We start from the raw sequence: 13,127 nt of genomic DNA, 5'->3' as shown, positions 1-13,127 counted from the left end.
TTTTCAATATAATCCTGATAGAGGAGATTGTACTTATCTTCATGATTGCAAAAAAGTGTTGTTCCTAACGACTGGCGAATCTGGTGCAAGTCCCTTGTCCTTACGAGTTGAGAGCACAGCCTGACAGGCTGCTTTATGCGGGCAGTTTGTATACACGCACCTTTAACGCTCTGCTTGGCCTTGGAACGTGCATAAATGCTGGGAGAGGCCTTTCTATAAGCTTTTTGTAAGTAAGGATTATATTAGTCACATAGCTGAAAAGTGGTACCAGAATGGAACTTCATAATCCGTGGGAAGACAGTAACGGATAACTTTTGACCTAGCTCTGGCATAGTTGCTACAGGATTGGCATTGACTTTCTTCAAGATTCCTGTCAGCTAAAGTGCTGGAAGCGTGATCACGAGGTTTACATCCCTGTAATGCTGAATTTTCATTATGGATAGAGATATTATTGATGTTTTACTAAACACGAGGAATTAAAGTAGCTTTGCGCATTTCATATTTTATTGATGGAACTAGAATATCCTTAAAGGAAGAGGTGAGATCGTGTCAAGTCAGTGCTGAGAGAGAACCGAGTCATTTAATAAGTGCAGTGTGTTGTGTTACGTAACCCGTAGGAACATGCATAATTTCCTTAAATCTATTTGCTTTTGAAATTCCTTCAGAGTACTTTTACCTAAACCTTTTCATTCTGTTCATTATCTGCAAGGAATTTGTTGTACACATTCATTATTCTGTATCTGATTCGTTTGAGCTGGACACAAGCAGGGGAAGAATTTGCTGAGGCCAGCCAGTGGATTTTGGATTGCACTTGGTTTTAAAAAGTACAAATCCTAATCTCTGTTTTGTTTTGAGGTTTAGTTTTTCAGTGTTGCAAATGTAGCAGGAATATATAATTTCTGTTTGCCCTGAATAGATTGCGTAGTGTCCAGAGTTAGCAAGCTACTTGGAACAAGGCTCATAATTTACAAGCATAGATATTTTTAATAAACAGCTTTCAGTAAGTTCCAAAGCACAGTTTGTAGTAGTAGGACGGGCACTGCAATTCTCCATCTGCTTTTAAAAAATTAGAGGGAGGTTTATAAGAGTAGTAAAAGAAAGGAGAATGAGAAAGCAAGCTGTGATTGCTGATACAGAAAAGTCAAAAAAGATGTGCGTCAGCTCAATGGGTGCTAATTTCTGTAGATATTCAAGAGCTTTAAAAGCAATGGTTCATCAACAAATTATTGCATAGTTATAAGCCCATTAATACAAATGGCAGAATCCTAAATTTAGGATATGATGCTTGCAACAGTTCTTGCCGAATCAGATGTTGAATAAGGTCTTACTTCCCCAGCCCGGATTTCACTCGCAGCACGCTCGGCGGACGGCGGTCGTCGGCTGTCCATCGGCGCCTGGGCCGCTCCACAGCCCCAGCAGAAACATCGGGCTCGTTACCCGCCTTCCAGAATAATTCACCAGGCAGACTTTTTAAAATGCTAATTAAAACATCCTTGATGTAATCAGATGGCAGGTGTAAGAGTAACAACTAAAGAGATTTGATTATAAGTGGTTCTCAGAAACAGGGTAAGCAACTGATAGCCAGGTAGAAGTGCTGCTTTGTTTATGTAGCATTTATGTAAATTAGGCTGTAATCAAATATACACTTGCATTTTCCTCACAGGCCTCAATTAACCTTCCTTTTCTGTTCCTACCACATCATTTTTTTTAATGTAAGTAGGCTGTGTCGTCCAGTGAGGACTGTCTACACGCCGGGTTGCTGCAAGTTAGTAATTTTTAGCCCATTCACTAAATGTAGGTATTTTAGCGATATTTTAAATATTTTAATACTGTTTTTTCAACACGAGCAACTGTTGTTCTGAAAGACACAGTATCTGGTCATAAATAATAGCTGGAGATCCGTCAGTTACAAGAAAGCAAGTTTTACGCAGTATAAGAGCTAATTCACCCCATGAAGAGGTCGGAGGAGCTCCCTTCAGTGAAGTCCAGAGAAAGAAAATGTCTTCCTTCAGTTATGGACGCTCAGATGAAGAAAATGCGACCTTGTGGGAAAAAGCACAGCAGATAGCTTAGAAGTCATCTCTTCAACGTATTCAACTTGATTTCCCTGGAAATACACCAAAACAATCACTGCAAAAATACCATCTTGATTTTTGAGCTGCTTAGGATTACATTTTCCGTCAGAAAATCCACATTAAGTTATCATTTCTTTCTTGCTGTTGCGTTAAGCTGGATCTTCTTTGTACTGCTAAAACTCACCGACTCGTAATCTCTGATGTTCCCCATAATCCTCCAAAAACCTCACGCGATTCCTCTAGAGCCTTTCTAAATGTTGTGCCGTTGTGCTGGGACGTAATCCGTCCTACAGCAGCGAAATGCATTTAACTTTCTCCACTAATAATGGTTATCCTATCAGTTACCGCAGTCTGTAGATACCAAGAATCTAAATGCCGGAAGCCTCCCTTTCTGTTAATTATTGGCTAAAATATCTGTTCTTCTGAAATGTTCCTAATCCTTGTGGTTTGGTGGACAGCCAGTTCCATGGCAGGTTAAAAACTCTGCTCCTTGGTTAAAACCTCCTTTTGTTTTTATTTTAGGTTGAAATTAGTCCCCTGGAAAATGCAATAGAAACCATGCAGCTAACGAACGATAAGATCAACAATATGGTTCAACAGCATTTGAACGATCCAAATCTACCCATTAACCCGCTCTCGATGCTACTTAACGGCATTGTGGATCCTGCAGTCATGGGAGGGTTCACAAACTATGAGAAGGTAACGTGAAAATGATCTGTCCTGTGGTACTTCACCTCTTCGAGCCCGGACTCTCCTGGTACGCTGCTGGGCGTGTGTGTGTATTTGTGTGTAAACACTCTGCGAGTCTCCCCTCATACGTGCTTTGTAAAACTGTGCTTGCAATTTAACACCTTTAGTGTCTTTCTGATATTTTTGGATAAGTTTTCTACATTTGAAGTAAGAGTTGGTACGTTCAGCAGCAGCGTAGGGATGTGGTGGACAGTTGCTTACGAGAGTTAGACACTGAGACTGATGGCATTCCCAGTGCGTGCTCTCGTGCGCCTGGATGTCGGAGCTGAAGGAGGAATTTCTGGGTGAACTTCAGTGACCAACCAACTGCAATTCTCCGCTTTGCTTTCAAACGCATGAGTTTGTAAAGGATTAGTCAACTGCTAGAGACTTCTGAGATACCAGTCAGCTGCAAATATGCCGAAATAATCTTACCTGCGTGTTTACAACGTTTAAAGTTATATGGGATGAGATCTGGGAAACCATAAACGCTCTATCTGTTATTTGTGTTGTGAATGTTAGTCATATTCAGCTGGCATACACAGGCAACGTGTGTTTTGTAACATAAATGGAGAAGGTACATGCTGAAGGACATGTCGATCTGTCCATCAGTTTATGTCCTTCCGTAACTGACCCACTTCATCTACCGAGACTTCTTGTGTCCTAAGAACTGCTTGAAAGACAGTTCAGAGATGTGCCAGCTCTGCAGGGTGACCCGTGAGATTTGGTCTTGATCATGTGCTCATCTGCCCACTTCACCGCTCATGGAGGCTTGGTGTCTTAATCTTACAACATTGTGAAATTCAGTACCTCTTTCCTAGATTTTCGTTTGTGTTTGTAGCCATTACTGATATTTGGCAGAACTTTTGGGTTGAGTCGTTTAACTTTGCTGTAGGTAATTCTGCCGTGGTAGTAGATTCATTTTCTGAAATAACTGCTCATTTCTCTGTCTTGGCTAGGCTTTTTTTACTGAAAAATACATGCACGAGCATCCAGAAGATCACGACAAGATTGAAAAACTGAAGGATCTGATCGCTTGGCAGGTAAAAAATTTTAAGGCAGGTTGGTCAGGGCCTACTGCTGTGCAAAGACAGTTTAGTGTCACTTTTGAGATAATTTAGACACTAAACTTCACCTTGCGAACACTTGTTTGCCATTTAAAACTGTCTTGGAACTTGAGCTAAAGTTCATCTTTTCAAATCTGACACCATTTGTCATTTGATAAACCTGCAAGGAACAAACATGATCAACCTCTTTTTTTCTTTCTTTCTTTTTTTTTTTTCCTAACCATAATACAGTGAAAATATCCCATCTCTATCAAATGAGAAGACAGTTTGTAATAATGTCGCTCGGTATTATTGGCAATTTAGTTTTGCATTTTCGTTTTCGGAGGCTGATTTCAAAAATTCTTCTCAGACAGCAAGATGGAATGACTAACCATGACTCCCCCCTCCTCCTTGCATGCACTGGGACAGTATTTCTTCACAGATTCACTTCTTTCTTCAAACAATGTATTTTCCATTTATTAAACTTCCCATGTATACTTATGGCACCTTTTAGCACCAAATAGTAAATGTGAGAGTTGCAAAAAGTAACTTGCGTGCAAAGTCCTTAGTAAATTCATCTAGACATTTTGAAACTTTTACTTCGTTTGCTATATAACTTAACATGGTACAAACAACATGAATGTTGCATAAAGCACGTGGAATTACCTGGTATTTTTGTGGTGATGTGTGAGAGCAGAAATCATTTAAAGATCGCACGGGTGATATTTGCTGAACTGGGAGTCGAGCCCAGGTTGCCAGCCCTGTGCCTGAGACAAAGCAGGAACCCTCCTGCGTGAAGAACTGCCTTTACATGTACCAAAGGACATTTTTCAGGACAGACAAGAAACATTTCCAGTTTTTTTCCATAGCCGTATACTGGCCATCTTCTAGTGGTCTCAAGATAATTTCATGATAGCTAAAAAAACACGGATATGATTGGAAGTGTTTTTCCCACAAAAGGAGAAAGTGTATCATTGCCTTTTTATATTCAATCTTGTCTTTATAATAAAGGGAATAATTTACACTTCTATAGGTTTTGAACTTAGAGGTAGCAAAACTAAAGATACAGAATTTAAAAAAAAAAAAAAATCCTCTGAAGACCATAAAACTATCACTGAATAAAAAACTCTTTTGGTCTGCGAAAAAATTACGTATTTATTTATTTAATTTCTTGCGAGCTTTTACAGAAGATTAGATTTTAGGAGCTTTAAGTTTTATAGAGGAAAATAATTTGATCCCAGAAGACTAACTTCGTGTCAGCTCTCTGTCTTTGCCTCTGATAGCGATACTTCAAATGAATTTCAAACGCACTTTTCCTCAGCAAAGATTCACTTTGGTGACATTTGTGTATTAGAATAGTATTACTATTTGAAAGTATCTATGGCAGTTAATCACATTGTGTTTTAATTATTCACTGGTTTCAAATACATAATTTCCCATCACTGTTGTAGCTCCAAATCAATAAGAACCAGAAAAATAGAGAAAAGGGTTCAAAACCTATGTTTCTCTCTGAAAATTCTTTTCACTAACAGGTTTAGCCATTTCACGGTGGAAATTAGTGCTTTTGAATTACCTTAGATGTTTCGTATACGCTTGGTGTGTCCGAAGACTTAAGCCTCCTCTCAGATCATTTCTGTTCTCAGCACAGAGGCAGCAGAAGTCGAGGGGAGCGGGGTGGGGAGCTGGCTGCCACGTAGGGGCTGCTGGCAGGAGAGGGAGGTGTTCTGGAAAAGCTCCGAAGTGAGGCAGTGGTCTGAATTCATCACGGGCTTGACAGTGATTGAAAGCAAAAATGAGTTTTCATTTTTCAGTAATGCGGGGCTTGGAGTTTTGTAATCACATGGAGGTTTTCTTTATGCTGCATAAATCAATCTGGATATATGAAATTGTAGCCTGACAATCATATGATCAGCTGACTAGTTTAATTTTTTTGGTCTATCCCCTTACCTTAGCTTTCCCTCCATTGCGTTATGGAATTCATGGTCTTCAGGGTATTATCCTTTTTTAATTCCTGTGCATTTTTAAGTATATGGGTTTTTCCTGTCTTTTATTTTTTCAGATAAATAGCATTAGTAAAGCAGTGTCCATTTTTGTCCGTCGTAGTGCTTTTCCAACTTGGAAAAAATTGTTTCCATGCATCTACGTCATTTCAAGCTGATCTTTTATTTTTACATGAAGATAATGAAAAGATTGATTGAAATTATGGTAATGAAATGAATGATCAATGACGTTAGTCACTCTGCGTTTAGCTAATGTATTTGCAGCATACCAAAACTAGTCTGTCACAGAAAAATCCTGTGCTGCTTCTGCATAGCTGAGGGAATGGTAGCGTACCAAACTAGATTTTTACGATCATATTTTATGATAGCATTATTCTGAAAGATTTTCATTTAAGATTAATTTTAATAATTCAAATCTATGTAGCTTTTTCATTCTTTTCAGTCAAGCAGATCAAGATCTTTAAAGAAAGAAAAAATTGGGGAATAATTTCAAGTTGCAGTGGAACTTTATCAAATTTTGAAGGTAACAAAGATTAGAGTTATGAAATAAGTTCTATCTTGAGCTGGTTTCCTTTCTCATTCAGCTCATTTATTTCTAGCTCAGCTAGAATGTCACCTTTACTTTTTCATTCACCTCTCCAAAGGTGAGCGCACCCTGGAGGGTCTTTTGAAATAGGGTATAAGCAAACGCACCCATTGCTCCAACGCCAAATGGATTGGCAATATCCTGAATGTGCAAAATTCTGCCTCTGTCTCCGCATCCAACGAAGATTCATGTAGGTTTAAAAATCAGTGCCAGTCGTCACCAGATTTCCCAGTGTCGATGCCTGGAAAGGAGATGTAGGGAGAATTTTGAAGGTGGTAGAAGAAGGTGAAGCAGAAGTGGTAAAACAGTCCAAAGGTACTTTCTTTCTGTACTTGATAATGTTTAAAGGATTGAGTGGTCTTGAACAGGGAGACCAAGTATCCTGGCTCAGAAGTCTCCCAGAAGTTCTGTAGCAAAGCCATGGGACGTTTATTAAGTTTAGCTTCTGTTATGGAATCACAAGCCTTTTCTTTTTCTTCTTCTTCTGTGGTTTCTGGTCTTCTTTCATTCCCATACAGTCGGAGCCTCCTCTTGCCTGTTCCTCAATCTCTCGACTCACCAGTTCGTGTACCAGGAGGCCACCACCCTTTAGGTGCTCACGGTCTCCCAACCCACATTCACTCCAACAGAACTGGCCATCAACCCTCCTGTTGTTTTGCTTCTCCAAGGGGCGGCAGCTCTCCACGGCTGGCCGTGTGCACCTGGTGTATACCAACAGTGAAACCCTTCTGAGCACCTTCCGTGTGGGGCACGGAAGGAAGCGCCTACATTATGTTTCCTGACTGGGAGATTTCCTTACAAAAAATGTCATTTACTTCATGTGGCTTGATTTTCTAAATTGGAGGTGGCCAGTCCCTCGGACAGGCTCGTTAGTGCATGTTCTGCTCGTAAAAATTGTCTGAGAGTTGAAGCTTCAGGCCCCACCTGTACTTTATCTTGTAACTTGATTTTATGAAAAGAATCCATTTAAAAAGTCAGTGAGTTCTTTTAAATAAACGAGCCAAGTGACCACTTACCCCTGCAAAATAGGAGGGTCACAGTCTGGCCTGATAATTACAAAAATCTGACAATTTGTTTACTTACTCAGAGCAAGGAAATTTGCTGATTTTGGTGTTTAATTTTTGTAGAGTGCAAATCTATATGGCAATAAATAGAAGTAGCTACAGTAAAAACTTTTGTCATTATTCTTACTTCTCTTTTGTAGTCTTTTAGGAGAAGAAACTGCCCATTTAAATGGTGCCAAATCATAGAGAATCATCTTGATAAGATTTCTTGAGTTTGTTCATCTGTAATTCATCTGTGTATTTATTACTCTCCTTAGTAATAAAGCTACTCCTTCTGATTGCTGCTCAATCTTATTAGAAAAATCTGGTTTTAATCAGTATTATGATTTAATTATGAATTATTAAGAAGAAGCCTCTTAGCTTGATTGCTGCAGAGAATATCTAAGTTTAAATCAGAGCGCTGTGTGGGCTGAAACGGACCTGGAAGAGGAAATATTTTTCCTAAGCTGGAGGTAGAAAACTCTAATGGTATGTCTGGATAGCTGTGGGAATGAAAATGTCTCTCTTAAAACATTTTAAAAGGTCAGCTACACCTCCACACTATGAACTAATTATATAATCCTATGTTGGCATGGATATTTTGTGACAGAAGCCTTGAAGATAAATGATTATTTTCAGTTACAAAAGAGAATTTAATTTTTTTCTTCCGTTTTGTCCCCAAAGAAAAGAAAATCATTTTTCTAAGGAGAAATGTATCGTATATAAAACGGTATGTTTTATTAATAAATATTGCTCTGCAATATATACATGTCCAAGGATGTAGCTCGTTTGCAGTTTTAGAAATAGCATTTGTTAAAGAAAACATGCCAGTATTTTCTCCTTCAAGGTTTTGTTCTCATGAAGCTGGGAAAGGGCTGATATTAATAACCCGGTGTGAGAGTCGTCATTCATCAGTTTGCCATTTTAAAGTACAGCGTGTATGGGGGCCTGTGCACGTAACATCATAGGAATATTTATGCTGTCTGATAAATTCAGCTGAGCCTCCAGTATATGATCACTGGGCAGAACTATGCGTGTATTAATTCAAAAGGACTTTGGTTAACAGAGAAAAAAGGAAATAATACATAACAGATTTTTAGATCCTTTTTTTACTACGTTGTGCTTCATGTACAATGAATAATGATGATTGTTGTTGCTGTTATTGTGTTATTATTATCATCATCATCATTATTATTCCATGAGATCTTTCACTCTTGCAACACATATGGGAGTCTTGCCCTAACCCTTCACTTAGGAAGGACTGGGCAGGCTGAAGCAGCGTAACTCTGCTTCCCAGATCCCGTTCCTGGCGGAAGGCATCCGGATTCACGGGGAGAAGGTGACGGAGGCGCTGCGGCCGTTCCACGAGCGGATGGAGGCGTGCTTCAGGCAGCTGAAGGACAAAGTGGAAAAACAGTACGGGGTCCGCACTGTCGTAAGTTTGCCTGCTGACTTCATGTTTCCTAAATATGTGGGATTTCTTTCAATTATGGGCAACGGTGTATTGCTGTGTTGTGGTTCCCACTGATTAAAAAAGCAAATGTTGAGCAGCATCGCCTGGTTGTTCTCAGTGGTCATCGAATTATTGAGCACTGAGCAGATGCTCTAAGAGATGTTCAGAAAGCCTTGGTACTTTCATTTCCCAGCACGGGGACAATTTCTATATTGCCTGAACGTGTTCCTTGAAAGTCAAGATAATTCTTCAGTATTCCATTTTTGAGGAATTGGGTTTCAAAAACCAAAAAATTCCCACTGCAGCATGATTCTTCTAGAGCTGAATGTCACCTTTCCATAGATGTAATTCCTTGCGAGATGTGAGGGCTCTGCTGCTCTCCAGCAGTGTGCAGTCTTACGTGCTCTGGCACCACCCTAAACATAGGCAGGCAATAAATAGATAGCTGCTATTTAATGAGATTTATTAGTGCTGGAGCTCTTGCTTTTGTCATTCCAACAAGCTATTTTCAGTTGCTGCTTCATCTTTAAGGCACAGCCAGGAATTTGGTGACATTTCCAGTGGGGTTTTGTTCTGCTTTTAATTTGAGCGTTACCCATTGGGGAGGAAGGCCAAAAGCCAGCATACGGCTTCATAATGGAGAATATAATTGATAATTCAGTCAAAAGCCAGATGGATTGAGTGCTATTATATGAATCAATTTTAAGAATGATTTAAAAACCCGAGATGCGAGTCGTTAGAGTTGCTCTAGGACTGACTATGTGGAGCTGATGTCCTAATAATATATTGAAGGCTGCCGGGGTGAGCTTTATCTCAGTCTACTGGTAGTCCTGACAGCAGGGTTGTAAACGTGCTATAATTTTTAGGTTTATTTGTGAAATGACAGCAGTACGTGAAACTTGCATATGCAATGCATATCTTCTCATGGCTCCAGAAAATAAAGCACCAGAAAAGACCCGTACGTCCTCTAATGTGGAAGTAGCGTACGCTGCCAGGATGACCTGTGATGGCGAGTGGCGGCTCCTCTCCTGCCTGGTGGCTCTGCAGCCACCCCCACACCTCGGCAAGGGGTCACCCCATGCACGCGGCTCCCCTGGGGAGGAGGGTGGCACCGCAGGGTGCCGCGGTGGCAGCGGCCTGTCCTTGGCACGTTGGAAGTGCCAGGAAATTCTGGGGTCTCCCCGCTTTGCTGCGAAGGTTTGTAGTTGAACTTGGAATCATCAGATCCACTTGCTGTCGAGTTGTCTTGTTCATTTTGGTTCACGATAGGGAAGTGAGCTTCAAGCTATAGCACTACCCATTTTTAGAGAAAATTTTACCTCCCAAAGGGCAAACACTGTGATGTCATTTAGAACGACGCGCGCTTTCCCCAAGTTGGACTCAGGAATGTCCTACGCTAGAAACTACTTCCCACAAAAAGCACCAAATGATCTCGAAAAGCAGTGATTTATTTTTAAGACTGCCCAGATCTTTGAGATTGCCCAGATCCACCTTCTGTCAGCAAAAGCCGCCTACAAACAAGGGAAATCACCAGCGGACCATTAATTACTGGGCCGTGGTGCACGAAAGCCACCTTGTCAGCCTGGACTGACGTCTCGTCTCCGTCCCTGGCTTTTCCTGGCACCCTGGAAGCAGATAAGGAGCTTGCACTGTAATCCCATTAACTGCCTTTCAATAAGAAAGCCAGTTAGGGGGTCCCAGGAGGGGAAGGACGTGGCATCAAGTGGCGGGTGCTTCCCTGCTAGTGAATGATGGCTTCCTTATGAAAACGCTAAATTACACGGTTTCCCCAGCTGGGGTGGCTGATCATTTTTGGAGGTGCTGCATCAATTCACCTATGTATTGAGGCAGATGTTACTTCGTGGGCTCAGATATTGAAGGTCATCTCTGCAGCTATGAGGCTGAAAACATCTGCAGTTGTGGGTTTTGCCTTGTACCTGAAATCTCAGCGTCTAAAGCACAATTGCACAGAGGGGAGATCGCAGGGGAAAGAGTGGCCTCTTCATGCCCTTCCTGCCTTCCCATCCTTAAACCTTCCAAGGCAAGAATATCAGATGGGAGCTCCATCACAATCTAGTCCTTAATGAATTAGGAAATAAAAGATTGAGAAATAGAAGAAAAAAGAAAAAAAAAAGGCCTGTATAACAGTCACAAGTTCTCCCATTTTACTTCTGCCCCTAAATGAGCAGCAGTCACTAAACTGATTCTAAAAAGAATGAAGCAACCAAGACACACCTGAACAGCCTTAAACCAGCGCCCTCTTCATCCAGCTCTGATTGTGGTCGCTGATGGGTGCATGGGCTGCGTTTACGGATGCTAGGCCAATCGCATCTATATAAACAGGGTGTGACTTTGGTTCCAAATTCTCTCTGGAAAAATCCCACGGAGATGTATTCTGGAGAATGGATGAGTGGGGTATGGTGAGGGAGAGAGCTTTGGCTTTCTGCTGAGCGAGGTGCAGAGCACCCTGGACTAAGGAGGAGGCAAGAAAGATGCTGCAGCAGGCGGGGCAGCAAAAACGTGCCAAGTGACGTTGTTCTCCAAGTGCCCAAAACCTTGGTGGCATAGTACCTGCCAGTGAAGTACCCTGCTGTGTTTTATGATAGGCCTTCCTTGAGAGATTAATTTTCACTTTTTTCTATAGCAATGACATTTTTTCTAATGGGAACACTGAGAACTTATGTGGAATGTGCCAGCCTTTATGGTGTCCTTCTAAGTGGTGTTCTGTTTGTAGTCCTTCAAATCCCATTTTGCTAATATATTTAGGAATAGAAAAGTTCAGATAGTAATTTATTTCCCAAGGAGAACAAGAATAATTGACATTAATGATACTTGCATGTCAGTCACTTCAATCATATACATTTACATCATCAGGGAGATGACTGGGAAGTCATGCGCAGGTGCTGTTATCTTTCTAATTTCACTCTACCCACCAGTAAGAATTGTCAGGATTGATGGAGTTTTATCGTTTCTGTCTTCCTTGTACAAGGCCAATTTACCAGTAGTTGACAGGGTGGAAAATATACCTGTAATTAAACAGCATGAGATTCTTATTTGTTGACTGAGAGAGTTCAATTATTTTATGCATATATCAGTTATTAATGACTAACAAAGCTTATATAAATATTCAGAACTCTGAAATTGTCTGAAACGGAAAAAAATCTTTTATATATTTTCTTCTTAACCTAGATGTCACTCTGTAAATTGGCTCTCTTGACGTAAAGTTCCTCTTACTGGACTTTTTCTTTTTTTTTTTTCTTTTATTTTTTTAAATTCCATTTCATTTAAATATACTGACAGGGCACTCACTTCAAGTTACTTGTAGAAAGCTCCTTTTTTAAAGCCCAGATGCAAAAAAGCATGTAAGTAGAATTGAAACAAATGAATTATTGGAATGTGTTTAAAATTATACATCTGCCTATGAGGACCTAAATATTTCTTCCTAGTGCTTTAAATGGATTTTCTTCAGAATTTGTTTGTCGTTAAACACAATGTGTAATTAAATAATATAAAACTCTACATGGAAGAAGGACCATCGAACCTTTCCACATTACTTTTGGTAACCAGATGTCAGCTACACTGTGACTTAAGTAAGATCTTGCATTTCTTTGTTGCAGCTTTCAAGTCTGGATGACAGACGAGGCAGTCGGCCACGGTCTATGGTGAGATCCTTCACGATGCCGTCATCTTCGAGACCCCTCTCCGTTGCGTCGGTGTCTTCCATCTCCTCCGACAGCACACCTTCTCGGCCTGGCTCGGATGGGTGCGTAGGAAACAGTCAGCCAGGGCTTATCTCTGTAAAGCATGGTTTGGCGTGCACGTCTGGAGGTTTTGAGGGTTGTCACCACCCTGCTCCAGATCTCAGCGCTGTCGTGGTGTTAGTTCTTCTGATCCTACTGACTCCTCCTCTGTGGCAGCATGACGTTTGTGTGCTCCTGTAAGGAACTTCGGGGTTTTTTGGTTGGGTCTTTGCCCAGTGTGTTTTATTCCAGGTTTGGTTCATCGCAATACCCCGCAAACAATGTTGACGCAACGGTGTGAGTGACTAGCGTGGCGTGGGGATGGCGCTTTGAGTAACAGCCCAATATTGGCCGAAAAACTCAACCTATACAGACATTTATCTCAAGATACATTCCTTGTCCTTTTTTTTTTTTTTTAACCAAGACAAACATAATTCTCTTCTTGGTCCTTTTTA

The 13,127-nt window shown here is 40.8% G+C and overlaps 1 protein-coding gene across 1 annotated transcript in view; it reads left to right on the top strand.

Annotated features, from left to right (window-relative positions):
* Positions 1–13,127, top strand: part of DOCK1 (dedicator of cytokinesis 1) — a 311,635-nt gene that overhangs the window by 273,909 nt on the left and 24,599 nt on the right. Inside the window, exons 45-48 of the mRNA XM_086466312.1 lie at positions 2,598–2,774; positions 3,764–3,847; positions 8,777–8,914; positions 12,550–12,695. Coding sequence (XP_086322438.1) covers positions 2,598–2,774; positions 3,764–3,847; positions 8,777–8,914; positions 12,550–12,695 — 545 coding nt within the window. The remainder of the gene's footprint in view (positions 1–2,597; positions 2,775–3,763; positions 3,848–8,776; positions 8,915–12,549; positions 12,696–13,127) is intronic.

This window comes from Leptosomus discolor, chromosome 6 (assembly GCF_034619465.1).
Source record: "Leptosomus discolor isolate bLepDis1 chromosome 6, bLepDis1.hap2, whole genome shotgun sequence".
Lineage (NCBI taxonomy): Eukaryota > Metazoa > Chordata > Aves > Leptosomiformes > Leptosomidae > Leptosomus > Leptosomus discolor.
This window is presented reverse-complemented; position numbering and strand designations above follow the sequence as displayed.